Below are 24,058 nucleotides of genomic sequence, written 5' to 3'. Positions count from 1 at the left end.
AAAAAAAAGGTTTTTTTTACATGCGTAACTAAACTTAACAGTTTGAAAAAACATTTGGCACTTTTGTAGTGGTGTTGAATGCACTTTGAGCGGCTCCAGGAAAAGTGAACAGCCAAGGTCAACAAGTGCTTCTTTTTATTTCCACAGACTGCTTCCCACTTCACTACCGGCACATGACAACATGGACCCAGACTCAGATCAATATCCAAATGAAAGGCTCCCAGGTTACCTTATAAAAAGGGAATACAATAATTCGAAATTTATAATAGCCAATTCATTATTCTATAGCGACCCGCAATCACCTCACTCATTTGTTTACTAACTGCCATGAGCAATTTCTCTGTGGGTGTGCATGTACGCATACCTGTGTTTTGAGAAAATAGCTACAGATAAAATTCTTCCTGCCAGGCAACCTCATATTGTGGTTCTTGACAAATTGTTTCGGTCCTGTATTTTAATAATGTAAGACATGCAAATTTAAATTGGGCATAAATGCAATACGTGATGGTATTTACATTATACTGACCTCTACGGAACTCAAATGCTAAAGTTACAGTTATTATAAGTAAAATACTAATGCATACCATTTTATTCAATTCAGCTTATTCAGCCAAATCAGAGGTTCTCAGACTTGGCTGCACATTAGCATCAACTGGAGAGCTTCTGAAAAAATATCAATGTCCACTTCATGGTCCAAACATTCCAATTTCACAGACTGGGATAGGAGCTGAACGTTAGCGTTTTTCCTTAAACTCCCCCGCGCCAAGCGATTTCTACTATGCAGCCTAGGATGAACGCACTGACCTAAAGGATTGAGCTCTTCTGGAATGTACGGTGAGGACCGACTTTAAAGGCTATATAATCAACAACACATCTTTTGCTTAAATCTTCCCGAGAACCACTTGTCACGTGACCATTCAGCTAGCACTTCCATTGACAAAATCCTCTCTACCTCTCTCAAAACAGATCAATCTCTATTCACAACTCCGGTGTTTTAAAAACAAAACAAAACAAAAAACCTTTTCCTTGTAGCTTTAAGTACTCCCTTTGCCTAGCACGGGGCTTGAACTCACAACCCCCAACATCAAGAGTCAGCTGCTCTGCCGACTGAGCCATCCAGGCACCTTTCCACATGGCACGATTTAAAGTGCCTTCACCAACTCTCCAAGCAACACGCAACTTTCTGTTCAAGCTGCACGCCCAGAATAAAACGCTACAGGAATGCTCTGACCGGCACAGAGCGGAGGGGGCCCAACAGTTCCTTTGTTCTAAGTAGTCTTTTTTTTTAAGCTCAAAACAACAGTTTATTTTTAAAACAATACACTAAAATCTAAATTTAAAAAAGCAATTACTTAGATTTTACTGTAAGGAGATTTTATGTGTAATAGAGAGCAATGAAAACTGGCCTATGGAAAATGAATATATATATTTTTTACTGAGGTGTAACTGACAATATTATACTAGTTTCAGGTATATCGCCTAATGATTGGATACATGTATAGGCTACAAAGTGATCACCATAGTAAATCTAGTATCATCCTGGCACCATACAAAGTTACATAATATGCAACGCAACATTGTTGACCGTAGTCACAGAGGCTGGACATTATAGCCCTATGCCTTATCTATTTTATGACTGGAGTTTGTACCTCAACTCCAGTTTTGTCCCCCCTCCAACCAGGAACCACCAGTCTATTCTCTGCATTTACGAGTTTTGTTTCATTTGTGTTGCTTTTTGAATTCCACATACAAATAAAATCATACAGCGTCTGTCTTCCTCTGACTTTGGCATACCCTCAAGGTCCATCCACGTTGTCACAAGTGGCAAGGTTTCCTTTTTTGTGGCTGAATAACATCCCATTGTCTGTATATACTTTTTCCATTCATCCGTCAACGAACACTTGGGTTGTTTCCATGTCTTGGCTATTGTTAAGAACTGCTATGTACATAGGGGTGCATGTATCTTTTTGAATTTGTGTTTTCACTTGCTTTGGATAAAGACCAGAGCGGACTTGCTAGGTCATATGTTAGTTCTATTTTTGGGTTTTTGAGCCACCTCTCTACGGTTTTGCACAGTGGTCCCACCCAGTTACATTCCCACCAACAGTGCACAAGGGGTCCCTTTCCTCTACATCCTCACCAACAGCTGCTTTGAAAGCAGCCATTCTGACAGGTGTGATGTGATATGTCATTGTGGTTTTGATTGGCATTTCCCTGATGATGAATGATGTTGAGCATCTTTTCATGTGCCTGTTGGCCATCTGGAGGTCTTCTTTGGAAAACAACATTCGGGCCCTCTGTTCATTTTTTTTACTTAGACTGTTTGCTACTGAATTGTAGGAGTTCTTTGTAATTTTGGACATTAACTCCGTATCAGATACATGATTTGCAAATACATTTTCCCATTTAGTAGGTTGCCTATTTTGTTGATGGTTTCCTTTGCTGGGCAGAAGCTTTTTAGTTTGATGCAGTCCCGCTTGTTTATTTTTACTTTTATTACTACTGATTCAAATTCCTTGCTAATGGTTGGTCTATTCGGATTTTCTATTTCTTGATGATTCTGTCTAGACTCTATGTTTCCAGGAATGTATCAATTTTTTCTACTGTTGTCCAATTTGTTGAGCTATCATTGTTAGTGGCACTCTCTTAGGATCCTTTGTATTTCTTTGCTATCCGTTTTAACGTCCACTTTCGTTTATTTATTTGAGCCCTTTCTTTTTTCCTTGGAGAGCCTACTAAATGTTTATCGAAACAATCTTTATCCAATGCAAATTTACTTACTAAAACACCTTTTCTAAGGGTACAAAGATGACTAACAGTCTACTTCTAAGAAACTTGGAGGCATAGGGTAAAAGGAAGAGATTTGTTTTTTTTTTGTTTTTTTGTTTTTGTTTTTTTTTTTTTTAATAGAAGACACTAATGTTTGCAGGAATCAAGATGGAAGGCAAAGGACAATGTGGCAGACAGGGGTGCTGAGAAACAATGACACATGGTCCTGGTTCTTTTTTTCTTTAACTTTTTTTTTTTTTCAACGTTTATTTATTTTTGGGACAGAGAGAGACAGAGCATGAACGGGGGAGGGGCAGAGAGAGAGGGAGACACAGAATCGGAAACAGGCTCCAGGCTCTGAGCCATCAGCCCAGAGCCCGACGCGGGGCTCGAACTCACGGACCGCGAGATGGTGACCTGGCTGAAGTCGGACGCTTAACCGACTGCGCCACCCAGGCGCCCCTCTTTAACTTTTTTTAATGTCTATTTATTTTTGAGAGAGAGAGAGAGAGAGAGAGAGAGAGAGAGAGAGAGAGAGAGAGAAACAGACCATGCACAGGGGAGGGGCAGAGAGAGAGGGAGACACAGAATCGGAAGCAGGCTCCAGGCTCTGAGCTGTCAGCACAGAGCCCGACGTGGGGCTCATACTCACGAACTGTGAGATCATGACCTGAGCCCAAGTGGGCCGCTTAACCGACTGAGCCACCCAGGCGCCGCAACATGGTCCTGATTCTTACAGTGACAGGAGGCGAGGAGATGAATGCACTGGTGGAGGGAGGAGCCTCAAGTAAGACAGAAGGGTATCGCTTTCCTTGTGATGGAGGGAAATGGATAAAGAGTTCTAGATTTTAAGTACGGGAACAGGAAATGAGGAATTAAGGCCCCAGAGTCTCAGTTTTCCCTGTGAGGTAGCACACAAGGTTGTCTGCTCCAGGGGAGCCGAGCACAAGTAGAAGCAGGAGCTTTGGGTACCATTTAATACAGCTCAGGCTCTGAAGCTAGACCGCTGGGGTTCAAATTCGAATTCCTGTTTTCCTAGCAACATGACCCTCGACCTCAGTCTCACTTTTATCTTCTGTAAAATAGAAACAATCATAGTTTCGCCCCCCTTCCAGGGTTACAATGAGGAATCCCAGAGTTAGTGCACATTGTAACGGTGCCTGGCACACGGGAACCACTCAATACCTGTTACTTACTGCTTCCACTCATTGTGATCAATATCACTGAGGAGAGAGTCCTCGAAAAATTGCACAGTGGGACGGAGCTAATTAGGACACATAAAGGAAGTGCCCAGCAGCACTGTGGATACAGCAGAGGCCAGAGAACTCAGCGGGACCTCAGCAATGGATTGCTCAAGCGGAATACTGTCAACACGATACTTTGAGCGGCAACTTTCCAATGTGGGATCACGATGAATTCATGGTTGAGGAAAATCCCCTCTTCACCCCCCACTACATTAATTTTCCGTCAACAGACTGGCTGCTCGTTGAGCTGCAGTCTCTGAGTCACTGTCCTATGCCCTTCAGGCTATCTCTTTATTGGCTCATTCTAACTTGTGCTCAGGATGAAATCTAGAGCTATCTCTATCTGATTCATGGGTTACAGGTTCCTCCCTCACCACTCCTTCTTTCCCTTCTATCTTACTTTGATTCCTTTGTGCCAAGTAAAATTGCTTTTCTTGCAGACAACCCAAGTCTGGTGAAATAGGTTCTCAGGATTCTCTTGCAGCCATAAAAACATCTCCATTACTGCCCCAGGGCACATAGGTCTTGGGGCAGCACCTCTGAACTTTCTCAGCGTTCCAGCTTCTTGTCCTGTTTACCCTAAATTCCTGGTTTTTTTTTTTTTTTTTCAATGTAATCTCTACCCCCAATGCCAGGTTTAAACTGATTACCCTGAGATCAAGAGTCACATGATCCGGGGCACATGGGTGGCTAAGTCAGTTAAGTGTCCGACTTCGGCTCAGGTCATCCTCTCATGGTTCGTGAGTTCGAGCCCCGCAGGGGGCTCTCGGCTGTCGGCAAGGGGCCTGCTCCAGATCCTCTGTCCCCACCCTCCTCTGCTCCTCGTTCTCTCTCTCTCTCTCTCTCTCAAAAATAATAAACATTTTTTTAAAAGACTCATATGATCTATTGACTGAGCCAGCCAGGTGCCCCTGTGTTGTTTTTAAAGCAAACTTTTCTGACTGCTAATCCCAGCACCTGTGCCTCTCTTAATCTTAATTCCCTCTTCCTCAGAATAACACATTCAGGTTCTGTAATTGTCCACCCTGGTTTATCACCCATTTAGGAGCATATGAAAGTTACAGGCATGAAGTATATATAATTTCCTGGCCCCTCAGTCATTTAGTTACAGATATTAGCAGCAGCAGCAGCATATATGCAGCCCAATGTAGTACATTGTATCTAGCAGGTTCCTGCTTCACCTGTATGTTCCTTCTCAGGAGGGATTTTTCTCAACAGTGAGTATTGCTAGTAAAACGAACGAGTTAACTGCTAACTTCAAAATCTCTGGTTCAATTTTGCTTAACACTGCCTGTGGAAAGTTATAATCGCTGTTAGGAAAATATACTTAGAAAAAGCCTTTGGAAATACTACCGGATGTTGTAATTGTTGTTGGTGGAATTATGGATGGCGTGCATTCTTATTTAAAAATAAAGTCAGGGGTGCATGACTGGCTCGGTCGGTAGAGTCTGCGACTCTTAGTCTTGGGGTCGTGAGTTCAAGCCCCACTGGCCTAGAGCCCGGTTATAAAAATTAATAAAAATAACATCATAATTTATAATTGGAACGTGTTCAGGAAAACAAACAAACAAACAAACAACAAACCCTGACACTACACGTGGCGAAAAATAAGAGTCCCCGAGGAAGGCTACTAAATTTGCCAGGTGGGAGGAAGGACAAAGCTTCAAAGAGAAACAGTCTCAGGAAGATGTGTGCTTCAGGGATGTCGTAACAACGGGAAATGAGAGGCAGCCGCAGCTGGGTATCTCTTTGGGACAACGAGGTGCCTTGCTGAGCCCCCCCGAGAGACCCCTGAGAGTAGGAGACTGACAGAAGACAGAAATGTGTGTGGATATGTTTGGCAGGGTGAGGCAGTGGGTATGGGGGGGGGGTCCCTTTCCCTAACAGTGTGGCAATTACTTTTGATACAAGAGAATTTAAGTGCTGAAAATTTTATGCTCTCAGATTTTTTTTAAAAAAGATTAAGTAATCTCTATACTCAGTAGGAGGCTCAAACTCATGATCCTAGCCAGGCACCCCTATGCTCTCGGCTTTGAAAGTGGCATATGTCATGCTTTGCTTCTATCACAGGAGGATGAGCATAACCAGTACTTCAAGTTTTTATGCTTCGTCACTCCTTCAGTCCAGTAACAGGCAAACGGGGCTAAGACTCCCTAAGAAGGAAAGAAGCAGCCTATGTACCTGTGTTGGGCCACGCGTGCTGTCCAGCTACAGAGTGAAGGTTCATCTTGGAGACATTGCTCATACGGACCTGAAATCAATGAACTTTCTGGCAGATGACAGATAACACCGATCAAACTGGAGTTTGCAAAAGAAATACAACCAGCCTTAACGACTACCGGGTGAAGACTACAAATAAATCGCCCTGCAGCTGCAAAAACTGATTTATTGGCCACACCGGAACCAAACGGTGAAGCGGTGTGTGAGGTTCTTAGCGTGGCTCACGAAAAAGAGCACTGGCCCAGAAGACAGGGGAGCTGCGCTTTATTTTAATGTGATCTGCTGCTATGTAGCTACGGGACTTCCAGTAAGTCCTTTCCCCTCACTTGTAGCTAGCTTTAGGTGACGGAAAATCCTTTGGAGCACGAGCGTTCTGAGATCTAGAGTTCTACATAGTTCCAACAAACTACCTGGGGAAGAACATTAGCACAAGTGGCCTGGTATGGAGGGGGTTGTGGAACATCATCTACCTAGCTCACCCGCCGTTGTTTGTTGAGAAGGAAGTGCCGGGTCACTTTGGCTCAGGTATGGGTTTGCCAGTGGTGAGCCACGGAGGAGTGTAGAACAGAGAGCCGCATTAGGGCCAGGGGAAGACAAGTCACTTCGACTGGAGTTGTGTGTCACTTTCACAGATATCACAAAAGCCAGAGGGAAAGGAACGCTCTCCGAGTCTCACGGTCCAGAAGGCCAACACACTGCAGCCTACCTGACCGATAAGGGAGATAGAATGAGGTCAACACCAAGGCTGACCACCCTGGAATCCACATCCTGAACAAGGCTTTATCAGCCACCTAGATCTTTCGCATCTTCGGTAATGGATATCCTAGTAATGGGTGCACTACCGAATGCCTCTTACACGTGTAGGTTGTTCACACTGCAAAAGCTGCGAGGACAGTTCAAGGAGACAACTGGCTGTCACTTTGATACACAACTCATCTAAAACCTGGTGAATGCAGCTCTAAAAGAAGTTTGAGGGGCGCCCGGGTGGCTCAGTCGGTTAAGCATCCGACTTGGGCTCAGGTCATGATCTCACGGTTCACGGGTTCGAGCCCTGCATTTGGGCTCTGCACTGACAGCGATACTGTCTCCCTCTCCGCTCGCGCTGTCACTCATTCTCTCTCTCGAAAATAAAAATAACCATTAAAAAAGAAAAAATGAAGTCTGAGGCACGTCCACAGAGACGCAGGGACGAAATGAGGGTACGATACTCCACTAAGGTGTGATGGCATTGGCACCTGTTTCCCTCACTTGGCTGTTAGCCGCACGACCCTATCTGTACTCCACTGTTGCCCTGGCATTCCTCGCACGTGAGTCTGCTGAACGAATGGTTTTGATTATGTTTAGTCTCTCGTCCCCCCCCCCCTTTTTTTTTTAAAGATACAGAACACAGATGCGTGAGTGGGTGAGGGGCAGAGGGACAGAGAGAGAATCTGAAGCAGGCTCTACACCCAGCGCAGAGCCTGACTAGGGGCTCGATCTCATGACCAACTGTGAGATCATGACCTGAGCAGAAATCAAGAGTCAGACGTTCAACCGACTGAGCCACGCAGGCACCCCTAGGTTTAGTCTTGTTAGGGTAAGTTTTATGGATACACATGGAGGAAAGGTTGAAAAAAAAAATGCAACTTTCTCCCCAGTATCTCCACCTAAACCAATAAGTAAATTGATTGATTGGGTGTTGGTAAATCTCAGAGTCGACATGATGTGAATCAAGAAACCACCACTACCAATTGATGGTTACCCTTATCTAGAGTCAAATTACCTAAAACAGAAAAACATGGCCCTTGAATGATGAACCTGAAATTTTTAAACTATAAAGAGACGACCATCACCGCGTGATGTTTCCACCCTTCAGGCTAGCATTATCAATCGTTGATAAGCGGGTGATTGTTTTCTCCTGGAATGAATGACGCAAACGCAAACGGAGATAGATGGTCCATGAACACTGCCTGGAATTAATAGAGATCTGTAATAATCTACCTCTGTCACTGATTTCAGGGAGATTCTGGAAGTGAAATGTTTTGATTTCCAATACCGCTCCCCCAAGCTGTTCCCCGACAGATCTAGGACTCCAGCGAAAAACCCAAGCATCGTCTCTGGCCCATCACTTCCCCGGACAGCGCTACTGTCCCTACTACCCTGACATCCAATCTATCAGCAAGTTCTGCCCCTTCACTTCGCCTCCACTGCTGCCACTGTCCGGTCACCATCCTCTGTCTCAAGACTTCCACAGCAGCATTGGTCTCCCTGTGTCTACACTCATACCTTTACCGTCCACCCCACACACAGCTCCACACCGCAGTCAGGAAGTTGTCTTTAAACTTCAAGTCAGATCCTGTCATAATCCCGTCGCCTTGCTTAAAACCTTCCTGAAGCTGGTGGCCCTAGCCACTTCCCTGATTTCGGCTCCTACTGAAACCCCTTATCCACCCCCGCCCTCATCGTTCTTTTCCTCCCCTTTTGACATGCTGGTGTTTTCCTGATCCAGGAATATGCCAAACTTATTCCCACCCCAGGACCTTTGCACACGCGGTTTCCTTTTCCTGAAACTCTCTTCTCCCAGATATTTGCATGATTGCCCCCTTTTGGCTTTTGAGACCTCAGCAAAACTGTCACCTCCTCAGAGAGCCCTTCTCTAGTCATCCAACCTAAGGTAAGCTTGTCTAGGCACACCCCACCATACCACACAGTTTTAGTTTCTGCATCCGACTGATCAGTATCTGAAATCAGCTTGTATCGGTGTGTTCTTACTGTTGGTCTCACCCCCGCCGAAATAAAAGCTTCCTGCGAACGGGGACCTAATCTTCCCATTTACAGTCCCATCCTCACTTCTCACAGAAATACTTGCTACGGCACAGGCCCTCGATCATGCACTGAATGAACGAATGAACTTGATGGAGATAATCATGCATGGAGAAAAATAGTCGATTAAAAATACCTTTTATGTTGGAAATGTCAATATTGAGCTGTCCAAGTTTCTCACATGTTTTCTCTATACACTCATAGACAGACTGCAGAATTTCCTTTGGGTCTTGTTCCACCCATCTTTGAACAAAAGAATGTATTTGGTTAGTCCACAACAAAGCAACACGAGTATAATTTATTTGTCTAGAAATGTGCACTTATGAGGGTGTGGCTGGTGCATGAATCAAAAAAAAAATTAGATGAGCAAAGCAAAGCCCAGCCAATATTCTAAAGAAATGATTTCAACAAAAGCCTAGTTCCCTTACATTTTTATTATTCTTCGTATAGTAATTAACCATTTGGAAGAAGGCAAGTAATCACAGTCCACAAATTTTCAAATCCAGTAAGAAATTAGTTTCCCAATTTGTTATATCCTGTGGCTTTGATGAGTTTTGACAAACTCTCTGCATGTTTCACTCGTCACTAGCTATTTCTTTTTTTTTTTTTTTTTTTTTTTTTTAATTTTTTTTTTTTTCAACGTTTATTTATTTTTGGGACAGAGAGAGACAGAGCATGAACGGTGGAGGGGCAGAGAGAGAGGGAGACACAGAATCGGAAACAGGCTCCAGGCTCTGAGCCATCAGCCCAGAGCCCGACGCGGGGCTCGAACTCACGGACCACGAGATCGTGACCTGGCTGAAGTCGGACGCTTAACCGACTGCGCCACCCAGGCGCCCCGTCACTAGCTATTTCTAAGTAGACTAAGAAACACATACATATATATGTACATATGTATGTATATATATATATGTATACACACACACACACACATATATATATATATATATATATATATATATATATGTATATATAGATGTATTACTCTTGGGATGGATGGATGGATGGATTTATCTGCTTACTTATTTATTTGTCTATGTACTTATTTATTTATGAAGCAAAAGGAATTCTGAAAAGCCAAATAAGTAAACTAATGTCTTTTGCCATTTTCTCCCAAAATATTTTGTTAAAATTTAGGGGAAAAAATTTCAATTTCTTCCAGTAATTATTTCATGTAGGCAAGTGACTAATTCCAGTTTTCAGACCCAATCCCTGCGCCATGATGGTAAAGTACGAGGACCTCAGAAAGATGAAAGGGACATAGTAAATGACAAGGAAGAGAAATGTGGAAAACACAAATGGCAGTTGAGGAAAACCACGAGTAGAAAGGACCCAAGCTTACAAAATCCTAGCCCACAATCTGGAAGCCTTCTTTGCCTGGCTTTCCTGAGCTTTGAGTTCTGTTTCTAAATTTTTTCTAAAACCTAAGCTCCTTCCACATATTTCTAACTTCTGTCCCTCCATGACCCAGGCGCTCTCTCTCCAAATTGCACTGGGATTAGGCCTGCGGACAGTCATTCTAATGCTGGTCCTATATCAGTATCTTTTATTGGTAAAGAAATTCTCTAAAATGGAGGAGAACATTTTTTCATGGAAAGAAGACACTAACATTTCGTAAGACATCAGTTTTTGTCTTTCTTAAATTGAAAGTAAACTTTAAAGTAAAATAAACAGATCAAAAGTGCACAATTTGTTGAGTTTTAACAAATATATGTACCCATCTAACCAACACCCCAGTCAAGATATAAAATATTCCTATCACTCCTGAGAGGTCTTTCATGCCTGTTTCAAGTCAATCACAAACTCCACAGGCAACCAGTTTTTGATTTCTATCATCTTAGATTACTTTAGCCTCTGCTTAAATTTCAGACGCAGCCCTGTGCCTGTGTTCCTTGGTGTCCAGCTTCTTGCGCTTTCCATGAGATTAGTAAGACTCAACCATGTTGTTGCATGCATCAGTTCGCTTTTTCAAAATTGCTGAGTGGTATTTCACTGTTACTCATTCTACTGATGACAGACATTTGGGTTGTTTCCAATTTAGGCTATTATGAATAAAGCTGCTATCAACACTCATGTATGTCTTTCTATGGCCATATGCTTTCAATTCTCTTGGACAGATTCCTAAGAGTGCAATGCTACAGATACAGGGCTGATTTTGTAAGAAACTGCCATGCAGTTTTTCCCACTGGTTGTATCGTAAACATCATTAAATTTTCTTTTTTTTTTTTTTTCAACGTTTATTTATTTTTGGGACAGAGAGAGACAGAGCATGAACGGGGGAGGGGCAGAGAGAGAGGGAGACACAGAATCGGAAACGGGCTCCAGGCTCTGAGCCATCAGCCCAGAGCCTGACGCGGGGCTCGAACTCACGGACCGCGAGATCGTGACCTGGCCGAAGTCGGACGCTTAACCGACTGCGCCACCCAGGCGCCCCTAAATTTTCAATAATATACTTAACGTTCTATTTAATCACCACTACCACATATGCAAGTTCTTCCCAAGAAGGATGACTCTCACGACAAGATATGGGAATGCTTTTTTAAGCAACAGGTATCTTTACTTAAGGAAAAAGCCCTTCCACTCAAATCAGCCAAGCAGTGGTTTGGCAGTGATGGAGACACAGAACTAAAGCACTTCAAGGTCAATGTGGACTTTCTGATATTTAATACTCCTTTGCCTTACTACCTGATTATCCCTTCCTTTTCCGTCACGGGACTCCTAAGCCATCCATCTCCCACACGTTTTTGCCGAGCCACCAAGGTATTGTCTCCTTCCTTGACTGAAATCTATCCCTCCAGTCTTCTCAGGAGGGACTTGGTCAAGTTAACTTTACAAAGCCACAGGGCAGGTAAGGTGAGATAGAGTAATAAACAGGAGGTATCTTTACATATTAAATCAGGAAACATACCCTTCTCTTGGAAACTCTTGTTTTATTTCCACTTGATGATGACTAAGTAGTTCAGCTGTTTTTGAATTGAAGACCTGAAAAACATACCGCAATGTTAGGGTGAAAAGGCAGGTAGAGAGCAAAGATGTTTAAAGCTGTTCAGCCGCCAAAGTTCCTAGTCGCTGACAGGAAAAGTCTAATCGCGTGAAGTGCCGCAGAAGATGTGCTACCTTCTCTTCAGATAGAATCAAGATAAAGAGAAATCTAGTGAAGGTGAAGCTCAAGAGGCAACTCCTTCGTCTTTCAAAAAATTTCACACATCAACCAGTTAATAGTATGGATCTCAAAAGAGAATGGGATGGGAATGCAAGCTGGTGCAGCCACTCTGGAAAACAGTATGGAGGTTCCTCAAAAAACTAAAATTAGAACTACCCTACGACCCAGCAATCGCACTACTAGGTATTTATCCAAGGGATACAGGTGTGCTGTTTCAAAGGGACACATGCACCCCAGTGTTTATAGCAGCACTATCAACAGTAGCCAAAGTATGGAAAGAGCCCAAACGTCCATCGATGGATGAATGGATAAAGAAGATGCGGGGGCGCCTGGGTGGCGCAGTCGGTTAAGCGTCCGACTTCAGCCAGGTCACGATCTCGCGGTCCGTGAGTTCGAGCCCTGCGTCGGGCTCTGGGCTGATGGCTCAGAGCCTGGAGCCTGTTTCCGATTCTGTGTCTCCCTCTCTCTCTGCCCCTCCCCCGTTCATGCTCTGTCTCTCTCTGTCCCAAAAATAAATAAACGTTGAAAAAAAAAATTAAAAAAAAAAAAAAAAAAAAAGAAGATGCGGTACATATATGTATATGTGGGGGGATGGGCTAAATGGGGAAGGGGCACGAAGGAATCTACTCCTGAAATCATTGCTGCACTGTATGCTAACTAACTTGGATATACATTTTAAAAAATAAACAATAAAATTAAAAAGAAAGAGAGAGAATGGGAAAACCAAAAAGAAAAGAGAGCTGGCAAAATGCTGATGGTGATGGTACAAGCTTCCATTCTGCTTCCATCTTGGATGTGGAGACACAAAGAGTCATAGAGAGCCAGGCAGGGAAGGGCACTGCGTCAGTTCCTTTGAAGGGAGGTGCCCCCATGAATCTAGCTCTTCTAAAGGTAAACAGAGCTGTGTATCAATCAACAGGGGAGAAGTGCATCCCCACACCCATCCGGCTGAGTGCTCTCTGTGACATACCTGCCGTGAACTGATGACCCTTGGTACAAACCGTGAAGACCAATGGACCAAAGCTACCAGAGAAGTGCCATACGATCCTCCACAATTTTAATACTACTAAAACAATACTTAAAAAAAACCTGGTAATCCTTTCTCCTCTGCGTGCACCTCCACTTGAGTACCAAAGTACTTAGTCTTTCAGAGTAAGGATTCCTATTTTAATTAAACTCAACTTCCGGAATCACTGTAATTACAGCAGCAGAGTTACATCCAATTAGGTAAGCGTTTCCATGCCTGGGTTTCCTGTGGGAGAAAATTACCTGCTCACTGCAGTCTAAGAAAGGGAAAGGAAGAGAAAACACACGAGGAGTCGCTGCTGCCCTCTCTCCCCAGCACACTACCTCCCCTTTGGGGAGGAAATGATAAATATAATGAAAGCAAAAAGCTATATATTCTCAAGTCCTGTGAAGAGATAAAATATCTTTTTAGTCAAAGGTTAACTCGGCGCGTCATAAATAAAAGGCATGTCACAGAATCCTAAATGATACCCCCTCTGATTTACAACTTAGCCTTAGGGTATACTTTGAGGATGTTCCATCCATTTGTCGGGTGTTATTTGTTGGAATATCTCTAGGGCCTAGAACAGTGCCTACCATAGGGCTGATGCTCAATAAATATTTGGTGAATGTCTTAAAGGTTTTGGTCCGTCAGGTCCTTATTAGGAACAAATTATTAAAACCAAACGACAAATGGTTAAAACTCTAATAGGAAACCACAGTTTTATTATTTTTATGCATCTTACTACTGCTCCCAGGGTCGACTTCCAAATGCCCAAAGGATTTGGGGTTAAGAGACACGGTTTCTTTTGGTTGGGTGGAATCATAAAGAGCCCAAGGGCAGACCTATGGGGCTCTGAATGGAGTGAGATCCTTGTTCCAACACCTACTAGTTTTAATTAGGCTGACTTCGGGGCCCCCACACTAATAACGGATTTATAGACCTTTGGAAAAGGCACAGAAAAGGGGAGAATTCTGGTAAATTCCATCCGACTTACTAGACCGTGATGCCGGTGATCACACAGCATTTGGACCTAACAGGATGGAGCCCGGCCTTCCCTACGTCTTCCGAGCCCTGAACCTGTGCAGAATATGGATACCACCTTTAGATGTTTACGATCTGACCCTGGGCAACACTTCCACGTCTGTGGGACACTTTCTAGGTTTAGTATTCGTAGAATCTTCAACTTTCTTAGGGTTGCACTGTCCAACCGAAATATGATACAAACCACTTGTGGAAATTTAAATCAAAAAAAATTTTTTTTAATGTTTATTTATTTTTGAGGGAGAGAGAATGTCAGAGCATGAGCAGGGGAGGGGCAGAGAGAGAGAGGGAGACCCGGAATCCGAAGCAGGCTCCAGGCACTGAACTGTCAGCACGGAGCCCGACGTGGGGCTCGAACCCACGGGCTGTGAGATCATGACCTGAGCCGAAGTCGGACGCTTAACCGACTGAGCCACCCAGGCGCCCCATGAAATTTAATTTCTTTGAAAAAAGAAAACAGTAAAAAGAGGCAAGTGAGATTAGTTTGAATAACATTGTATTTAAGCCACTGTGTCTAAAAAATTAGCATTCTGACATGTGATCAATACAGAAACTATTAAGGAGATCCGTTATTTTTAGAAGTCTCTGAAATCTGGTATATATCTTATGCTTATGGTCCATCTCAATTTGGACTGAAAGTGACCACACTGAAAGTGGTCAATTGCCACGTGTTGCTAGTGGCTATTGGACAGGGGAGTGAAGTTCTGGACTACTGTTTTTCTCATACATCTAGGTTCATGTGAAGAGTTTTTAAAAATTTTTTTCAACGTTTATTCATTTTTGAGAGAGAGAGAGAGAGAGAGAGAGAGAGAGAGAGAGAGAAAGAGACAGAGCATGAGCGAGGGAGGGGCAGAGAGGGGGGAGACACAGAATCCGAAGATGGCTCCAGGCTCTGAGCTGTCAGCACAGAGCCCGATGTGGGGCTCAAACTCACGGACCGTGAGATCATGATCTGAGCTGAAATCTGACACTTAACCGACTGAGCCACCCAGGTGCCCCCCAGTTTTAATTAAGACTGTCCGTTTGTCTGCAGGTGGACAAATGTACAAAGAAGGCTAATGACGTTTCCACAATACTTTCTGCCCGGAGGGTTACTAACACTATAAGAAAACACAAGGCCCAGTAGCCAGAATGCTCGTCTGATCTCTTCCAGTAGATTTCAAAAGCCATGGTCAACTGAAGATGGCAGTGGCTATACAGTTTGTTTTACAAAAGGTCAAGCATGGTCATTTGTTTAAAACTCATTAGATGGCAAAGAAGAAAGACCCCAGAAATTCACCAAATTTAAAAGTCAGTTAAAACTTCAGATGCACAGGGGTGCCTGGGTGGCTCAGTCAGTTAAGCGTCTTCAGCTCAAGTCATGATCTCACGGTTCATAGGTTCGAGCCCCACGTTGGGCTCTTCGCTGACAGCTCGGAGCCTGCTTGGGATTCTCTGTCTCCTCCTCCTTCTCTCTCTCTCTCCCTCTCTCTCTCTCTCTCTCTGCCCTTCCCCTGCTCCTGTCCTCTCTCTCTCAAAAATAAACATTAAAAAAAAACCTCCAGGTGCACAACAGCACAGAATCGAAGGCTCTCCTTAAGAAAATTAATTAAAAGTAGTATTTGAAGGCACAAAGAGTCCCTGGTTCCTGGAAGAGATCCTTGAGGTCCCATGGGCTAGCCTTTCCAAAATGTGCTCCTTGCATCTCCGGGGCCCTTCAGAAGCTGGGAAGGAGGCATAGGGAGCTCCAGCTGGGCCCCTGGGCCACGCTGACCTTAGATTTCACATTTTATTGCCTCCAGCTTCCAGATTTGGACCTATCCAGAAAAGAGCTTACCAATGGAGCTCCAAGGCAAAAAACGCAGGACAACACAACACAAACTGAAATATATAATATGCTCTAGTACTCCCAAAGGGAGCTCCAAGAAGTTGGATAATACTGACAAACAGGGCTAAACTCTAGGTTTTCTAAACGCTGATTCAGTGCTTTTCCAATACAAAATCATGCTAATACCACTTACGATTTTTTTTTTTCATCCTTCATTAAGTGGCAGGAAATACAAAGTTTTAGGACATAAAAGGAGAAAGGCCATCAAACTCAGACTAGTGGGGGTCTGAGAGGGGCTATCAGAAGAGGGAACTTCTCGACTGGGATTTCAGGTTGCCTAGAAGGGAGTGTGTGAGCGGCAGGGAGCGGAGGGGAGGCCAGGCTGAAGGAGAACAGACGCCAGGTGTCTGTGGGGACCCGGGGAATCCAAGGGGATCCAGTGGTCTCCAGGGGAGACAACTGAGGGCTCCAGTCAGAGGGCCAGCAGCAGGGGGGACTGAAAGAAATGAAGTGCGCTGCTGAGAGAGATCTAATTAGGATATAAGCAATTAGATGCGACAAGGGCTTGGACGGAGAGGAGTAAAGAAAAAGGAGGAACGCTCACAGATGACAGGTGACAGGCCAGCCAAGACAGCGTTTAGCAGACAAAGGATAGGGTGGGAACAGCAGTGGTGGCACAGAAGGGGGTTAACGAGATGGCAAAGTTCATCTCCAATCATGTGTTGTTGGGGTGTTACTGGGGCACATGCATAAAGATGCCCAGCGGGCCGTTGCTTATATTTGAGGTCGGAAGCATAAAGAAAGAGATCTGTTCAGGTTAGAAACTTGGAACTAAAAGATAGAGAAGTTCTGGGGATCTAATGCACAGCAGTGATTCTAGCCAAGAATACTGTACTATAAACAGCCAAGAGGCTAGATCTTAATTGTTCCCACCGCAAAAAAGAAATGACAATTATGTGACGTAAACGAGGTATTAATGCTACCAGGGGTAATCGTATTACAATACATAAATGTATCAAGCAACACCCTGTACATCTTAAACTTACACTCTGTTACATGTCAGTTATATTTTAATGAAAAAAAAAAAAAAGAGGGGTGCCTGGGGAGCTCAGTCAGTTGACCGTCCAACTTCAGCTCAGGTCATGATCTCACCGTTCGTGGGCTCGAGCCCCACGTCGGGCTCCGTGCTGACAGCTCGGAGCCTGGAGCCTGCTTCGGATTCTGTGTCTGTCCCTCCCCTGCTTGTGTCTCTCTGTCTAAAAAATAAATAAGTAAACTTAAAAAAAAAAAAAACTCTTTAAAAAAAAAGAGAGAGGAAGAGATCTGTTCTCAGAATCCTGTGTTGGCCAGAAAGGCAGATGAGGAGGTCACACTTCGTGTATCATGGAGTCAAACAGCACAGGCCTGGGGAGCACAGAGCTGGGGGTGGGGGTCAAGCTCCAGTCCTGCCCAAGTCAGCTGCGGGACTTGAACTTTTCTGAACCTCAACTTTTCCATCTGTAAAAGGATTAAATACAAGAATTTATAGGAAGTATTTCACACAGGGCAGGCGCACCGTAGGCGTCCCAGACATGTGACCACTGCTGTCCCTGCCATGACTGCTATTTTTATTACCGTCACTACCACTGGCAGCCACCGGCACAACTGGCCAGTGATAGTTAGGATTCAGAGCTCCCAGCGCTATATTCATCTCTAAGCCCAAATCACGCATCTGTTCCAGATTCTGTTTTGCGGGGAGGCCAGTTACAAACTGAAAAAGGGAGGGAACGTAGGAGATTAGTGGGGTGCCCGGGTGGCTCCGTCGGTTGAGCGTCCGACTCTTGATTTCAGCTCAGGTCATGATCCCAGGGTTGTGGGATCGAGCCCCGCAGTGGGGCTCTGTGCTGACTGTGGAGCCTGCTTAAGATTCTTTCTCTCTTTCCTTCTGCCCCTCTTCCCTGCTGGCTTTCTCTCTCAAAAAAAAAAAAATAAATAAATAATAAATAAAAAAGACAGGGGTGCCTGGGTGGCTCAGTCGGTTAAGCGTCCAGTTTCAGCTCAGGTCATGACCTCACGAAGCCTAATTCACAAGTCAATTCCCGCTCTGGAGGAGAGGGATAGTTTAAAAACTGAAGAAACATGGCAAATGACTTTGTTTTTTTAATATGTAAGGCCTTTCTAAAACAGTGCATGCCTTCCCTGTCTTAGAAGAAGGAGAGCGGGAGACGGACCACACGCCGTCCTCACTAAGAAACTGTCCCTTAGCGTCCTAAGCTGAATTCACTTACCTCTGCTCACTCATCCTGTAATTCGGCCAGCCCACGAGAAACATGCGCATTCACTTCCCTCCCACGTGACTTCCCCCCGCTAGTCTGCGCTTCTACACCGCACTCAGCTTGAATAAAACAGTTTTCAGGAATGAGAACTCCCTCTCTAGAACTCTGTGATGCTATATAGATTTGAGTGACCTAAAACAAAAGCACCGGCTACAAATATATGGCAAACCTGACCACGAAAGGCATAGTGGCATGTTCCAACAAGCCAGAGAAGGAAAACATGGCAAAGGGCGTTTTATTTTCCTTAAAAAATGAGGCCACGTGAAATAGCACACACATATATCTGATACGGCGTAGGTGCCCCCTGAGGACTTTTTCCAAGACTCCGCGAATTAACCTCCCTAGTCTTCCGATCGCAAAGTTCTAGTCAACGCTTCTGAAGGGCTCGGGTACGTAGTCATGTAATGAGCGCCTAACACATGCCAGATGCTGTGTTAGGCTTGGGGGGAGGGAGAGCTCTTCACACATGATGTTTGTGAGAGACAAGACAGGGCGGCAGCTCCGTGAGGGGACCGTCTTCTTGCCATCTGTGTAAGGTGATGGGCAAGAAAATGAGCCGACTTGGTGGAAAAGAAGAAAGCACAAAAATAACACAACCGTAGTTATCACAATGGTGGCCTCATTCTGCCTAAGAGCCGCATCAGTTTTACTGCGTTTACGGTGCGTTAGTCCCTGGCCCCTGACGGGCGCTGAATAAATAGGCGTCGAATAAAATACATGAAAGGAAGAAAGCGGAAATCCGTCCCTAAGCCTTATGAGATCTCTAAGGATGAGGCCGCTGGGGCCAAGGCAGTGCTTCCTGCCAAAACAAGCACCGAACTACAATTCTAGTCATTCTTTGGAGATGCTGGCTATTGGAACACGGCGGTTGCGAAACCGTCATCCACCGTGACTACACCTGGGTCCGGCCCAGGACCCGCTGGATCTGAGTCACAGGGCGATCAAAACCAGGACTTATTCAAAGGCAACGTTTTCTGTTTGTTTTTTTACATATTGCGAAACCAGTGTGTGCCTATGTTTTCCTTGGTGAAGATTCATCTGTGATTATAATCAGAACTGACACCTGAGAAGTGGGTAAGCGGCCTTTCCCCAGCCTCTCCTCTTCCCTTCACAGGGCTTCAGGCAGCCGGGGAGCCTAGGGCACGATTTAGCGCAGGCTTCTGGGCGCACGCGACAGACCCGGCCTTGAATCCTAGTTCCACCAGTTACTGTGACCTTGGGCACGGTCCTCAGCATGGTCCGATGACCTGTGGAAAGGAGCTTACCAATGCCACCTACATTGAGGTTGCTGTGTGGGTTAAATGAGATAAAGCTGGAAAAATCCTCCCCTGCAGCATCGGACACATTTCAAGTCATAACACGTTCCAAGTCTTTGCTTTTCGTAACTTTCAACTTAATGGGGAAAAACAAAGTTACCAAATAAAGAGGGAAGTTGACTGTTTAAGCTGAAACTTTGGTCTTATAAAGAAATGGCCCCTCCTTAAAACCTGTTACACTGACTCTCTTTCCAAGAAGTTCCTATTCTGTAATCTGAGTAATCACGTGCCAACCCCAGTTCACTTTTCTATCAGACAAGTATGAACGTTTCCCTTTAGTACAAAGCATATGCATAGGGTCCCAGGGTGAACTCTTTGGCAACTAGACGAAGAAATGAACATGTTCTCAAACTGTCTACTAAAATATAAGAAACTGGGGCTCCTGGGTGGCTCAGTGGGTTAAGCGTCTGACTTCAGCTCAGGTCATGATCTCAGGGTCCGTGAGTTGGAGCCCTGCGTCGGGCTCTGTGCTGACAGCTCAGAGCCTGGAGCCTGTTTCTGATTCTGTGTCTCCCTCTCTTTCTGCCCCTCCCCTGTTCATGCTCTGTTTCTCTCTGTCTCAAAAATAAATAAACGTTAAAACAAACAAACAAACAAACAAATAAATAAATAAATAAATAAAATAAAATATAAGAAATTAAGTAATGAAACACACCCAAGTCAGGAAGTTTTAAGATATTTTTGGGACAAGGCGAAAGAGCTAACCATAATCAAAATTCAGTTGACCTACTAAAGGGAAATAAAAATCTATGGAATCAATATGTATAAAGTGCTCCCTGTAGACAAAACACGTGTTCAAAAAACAAACAAACACATGTTCATTTGTTGCATGGACCAAGATTTTTTTTAAGTTTATTTTTATTTATTTTGAGAGAGAGAGAGAGAGAGAGAGAGAGAGAGAGAGAGAGAGATAAAGAGCAAGCAGGGGAGGGGCAGAGAGAGAGGGAGTCAGAATCCCAAGCAGGCTCCACGCCGATCTCACCGTGAGACCTGAGCCAAAGTCAAGAGTCGGACGCTTAACCGACTGAGCCACCCGGGTACCCCCGGACCAAGATGTTTTAAGGAACACAGAAACCAACAGGACCTAAAAGGAGGTACCGGCTGATCAGAGCTATTAATAGACGTATAAGAAAAGCACTATAGGAAGGGGTAGAAATTCTAACGGTTTGAGGAAGACCTCCTAAGAGATGGCATCTGGGGCACTATTTGGAGGCAGAGTTGAACTTCAAGAAGCAGATCTAGGGACGGGGGAGGAGACAATTCCCTCAGAGGAAAGAACATGCGGCTCGAAATGTTGTGTCCATTAGGGGAGAAAGTTAACAATGGTTAGTACAGAAAAAGGAAGAAGCAAGCTTGGAGAGGTTATTGGTCTCGTGAAAGTTAAATGAGAGATGCAAATCTAATGAACACTGATCAGGAAATTACTCAAATACCTTTAACTTGATAAGGTTCCTTATGACAGCTCTTATTGTATTCTTCCCTGAGAAGGTAAGCAATTATTTGTGAGTCATAATTACACCGTGGAACAAAATGACTAGAACCCTTGGGAATTACCTTGTGATCGAAGTACTTATTCAGCAAATCTATTATCTGCATTTTGCAGGGAGTGGTTTAGCAACCTCTTTCCTTGTAACTGAAGGAGAAGTTGACTGTTAAAACCATTCCTAAGTTTTGTTCGACTTCACGCATGATCTGGAAGTCTTTTGTCGACCCGAGAAGCATCTTTCATAGTTGTTCTCAAGAAGCGGCAAACTTGGCCGATCAACTTTTACACATCACTCTATGAGCAGGATGGGAATCTTCTGAATTTGCACCTCAGCTTACTCAATGAGACCATACTACACCAGAGTTCAGAAAACACAACCCAGGGTCAGCAGGCTTGTGACGTTCATGTCACACGCTGAATGATTCATGTCACGCACACAAATGATTGCGATAATATGAAGTCGATTAATTCTTCCCCCGCCAATGCAGAAAGATGCCCCTTGGGCAACAGACTCCGAGGGACCAGGAACAGCCCGCAGTAGGTAAAGAAGCCTGCCAGGCTACAGGGACGGCAACGGTGAAGAGTCAAAAGAAAGAGAAGCACAGTAAGGCTGGTTCCTAAAAGGGAAGGCATACCGAACTGAATAATGTAAGGACATGAGTAATAATAGTGAAATGAAACATCAAATACTTTACCCATGTTCACAGCGGGGAGAAGCTGTATCAACTTGAGAACAGTCGCCCCGTTCAGTGTGGCCCCCACAATGCTTAAAGAAGTAGTTGGCCAACGTTAAAGAATAGCGAGATTTCACTGCAAACTCAAGACGATCAGCATTTCTTAAAGAATTTGAAGATCTGGCAACACTGGGCTTGTGGTGCCGCTTGGCTCTAGGCTGTCCCCTTGGCCTGAGTCGGCTCTCCACCTTCTACCTGGCTGGCTCCTGCAGGCACTTGTGTGGGCAATTCTTGAACAGGATTTCCAAAATCAACCCACAGTTAGTCAGGACACAGGTCTTCAATGGCCTTTCTTAATTTGGGAAGATGGCAATGATGACTGTGTGTTTTATAGATTAATCAAATCCAGTTAGGCAGACTATCTTACTTATGATTCAGGATTCCTTTACAAACATTTATATGAGAATAGGACAAAGTGAAACCTGCCCGGGGTGATCTAAAGATAAGCAATGTAAGAGACGGTGGTTTGAGCTTGGCAGCTCAAACCTGGCTAAGTCATTAAATAGGATTCAAACTACAAGTGGGCAGAAAGCTTTTCAGTTCAGACAAGAGAGACAAGTATCAAAATGCAGGCACAAATGCAGGTTTTAGTCAAGTGGCCAGTTAAGCAGAACTTGGAAGACATGTACTTACTGTATAAACAATGAATACATGTAGTATACACCCACATACATATACATACAGAATAATGCACGAAAAAAGGATTTGAAGTCAGTGAAGAGCTAAATAATCATTCAGTATTTACGTCAACCTGCTAAGTGAGCCAAATGTCCACCGAAAGCATAAGTTCTTGACCAACAAGCGTTTATTTAAATTACTTTTAAATCATCTTACCAAACTCGGTGCTAGATCACTTTAAGAGCAAGTTTCTTAATTGCACACGACATTAATAAGCAGAGTCCCTTAAATAGCACTCCGTTGTGATAAAACTGCTCTCAGACACGGTAAATAAAAAGAGGAACAGCATTTTCCTGTCACTTTAAGTTGTGAAGCACGGAGAAAACAATCATCTGTTTGTGACGGGCAAAGCATCCGAACTGAAATTTGCGAGTCTTCGGAATCGAATAAAGATGCCGGTAAAAACACAGTAGCGTGACTTTTTCCTAACGTGTTCAGCACCGCCCCCCCACCCCACCATGCCGGCCTTCCACCTTCTGCAATTTGTGTGGGAGAGGATGACAGCGCATCATCACGCTAATACTATATTCGTTCTACGGCTCCAAAGGACGCCGTGTTAGGCTACCAAAGCCGTGACACAGCTTTTGCCCCATCCAAGGACGTCCTGCGCCCCGCAGGCCAAATGCTCCCGGGGAAGTCCGCAGTAGCGGTCAATGTGGCCACCTGTCCCTGGCTACAGGCGGGCCGCTCTTACGGATGCTCGGCGAGTCCCAGCTCCCTTTGGGGGTGGAGTCCCCCTTTGAGTAGGTGATTCGGCTCCACCACCGAGGCCGGGGCTGCTCAACTCGGCCACGGGGGTCGCGAGAGGCCGAGGTCCCCCAGGCCCACGGAGGGCAGCTCCAGCGTGGCGGGTCCCGCTCCGGGGGCCTTGGCCTCCACCCCCTGCCTAGCGACTGGGGCCCGGGGTCGGGGGAGGCGCGGGATGGGGACGCGACAGCCAGCCCCGAGGTCCACGGGCGCCCGCCCCGGCTCAGCGCCTCCTCAAATGTCACCCTGGGCTCACCAAAAAGCGCGTTGAGCTGGTGCCCTGGTCCACTGCCCCCACCAATGGCCCCAAAACTGCTTTCTTCGCGGCTGCCATGAAACCAGCTTCGGGTCAGCGGGCTATCGCGGCCCGTTTCCCGGGAGACGGCGGCGGGCGGGGGAGGGGCAGGTCGCGGGCCGGGCAGGCGAGGCGGCGTGCAACAGCAGAACGCTGGGATCGCGCTCCAGGCAGCCCCTTTACCCGCGCGGAACCTTCTCACCCCGCCCCTTCGGCCCAGGCCCCGCCTCCAACCGCGTTCCCCATGACTCCGGGGGCGTGGCGGGGGGGGGAGGTGCGGCCCGCCGGGCCAGCCAATTAGCGAACGTGGAAAGAGGCGGAACGTTCCGACACTCAGAGGGCGGTGAGACGTCAGGGAGGCGGGGCCTGGGCGCGGCGGAGGCGGTGGCCCGCGCCGCGGGTCACGTGGGCTCCTGCGGCCCGGCGGCCGAG

The 24,058-nt window shown here is 45.3% G+C and overlaps 1 protein-coding gene across 8 annotated transcripts in view; it reads right to left on the bottom strand.

Moving 5' to 3' along the window:
• Nucleotides 1-23,826, bottom strand: part of GK (glycerol kinase) — a 79,543-nt gene extending 55,717 nt beyond the window's left edge. For 2 of the 8 annotated variants that reach the window (XM_045472962.1, XM_045472964.1), the window contains exons 1-3: nt 23,588-23,812; nt 11,944-12,017; nt 9,172-9,278 (exon numbers count right to left, since the gene is read on the bottom strand). In XM_045472962.1, coding sequence (XP_045328918.1) covers nt 9,172-9,278; nt 11,944-12,017; nt 23,588-23,665 — 259 coding nt within the window. In that variant the 5' untranslated portion in view covers nt 23,666-23,812. Of the gene's footprint in view, nt 1-9,171; nt 9,279-11,943; nt 12,018-23,587 lie in introns of all 8 variants that reach the window. The other 6 variants (XM_045472966.1, XM_045472963.1, XM_045472968.1 and 3 more) reach the window with 4 other exon arrangements.
• Nucleotides 23,827-24,058: the final 232 nt, after the last annotated feature.

Source organism: Leopardus geoffroyi, chromosome X (genome assembly GCF_018350155.1).
Source record: "Leopardus geoffroyi isolate Oge1 chromosome X, O.geoffroyi_Oge1_pat1.0, whole genome shotgun sequence".
Lineage (NCBI taxonomy): Eukaryota > Metazoa > Chordata > Mammalia > Carnivora > Felidae > Leopardus > Leopardus geoffroyi.
Note: the sequence above shows the minus strand (reverse complement) of the source record. Positions and strands in the feature narration are given on the sequence as shown.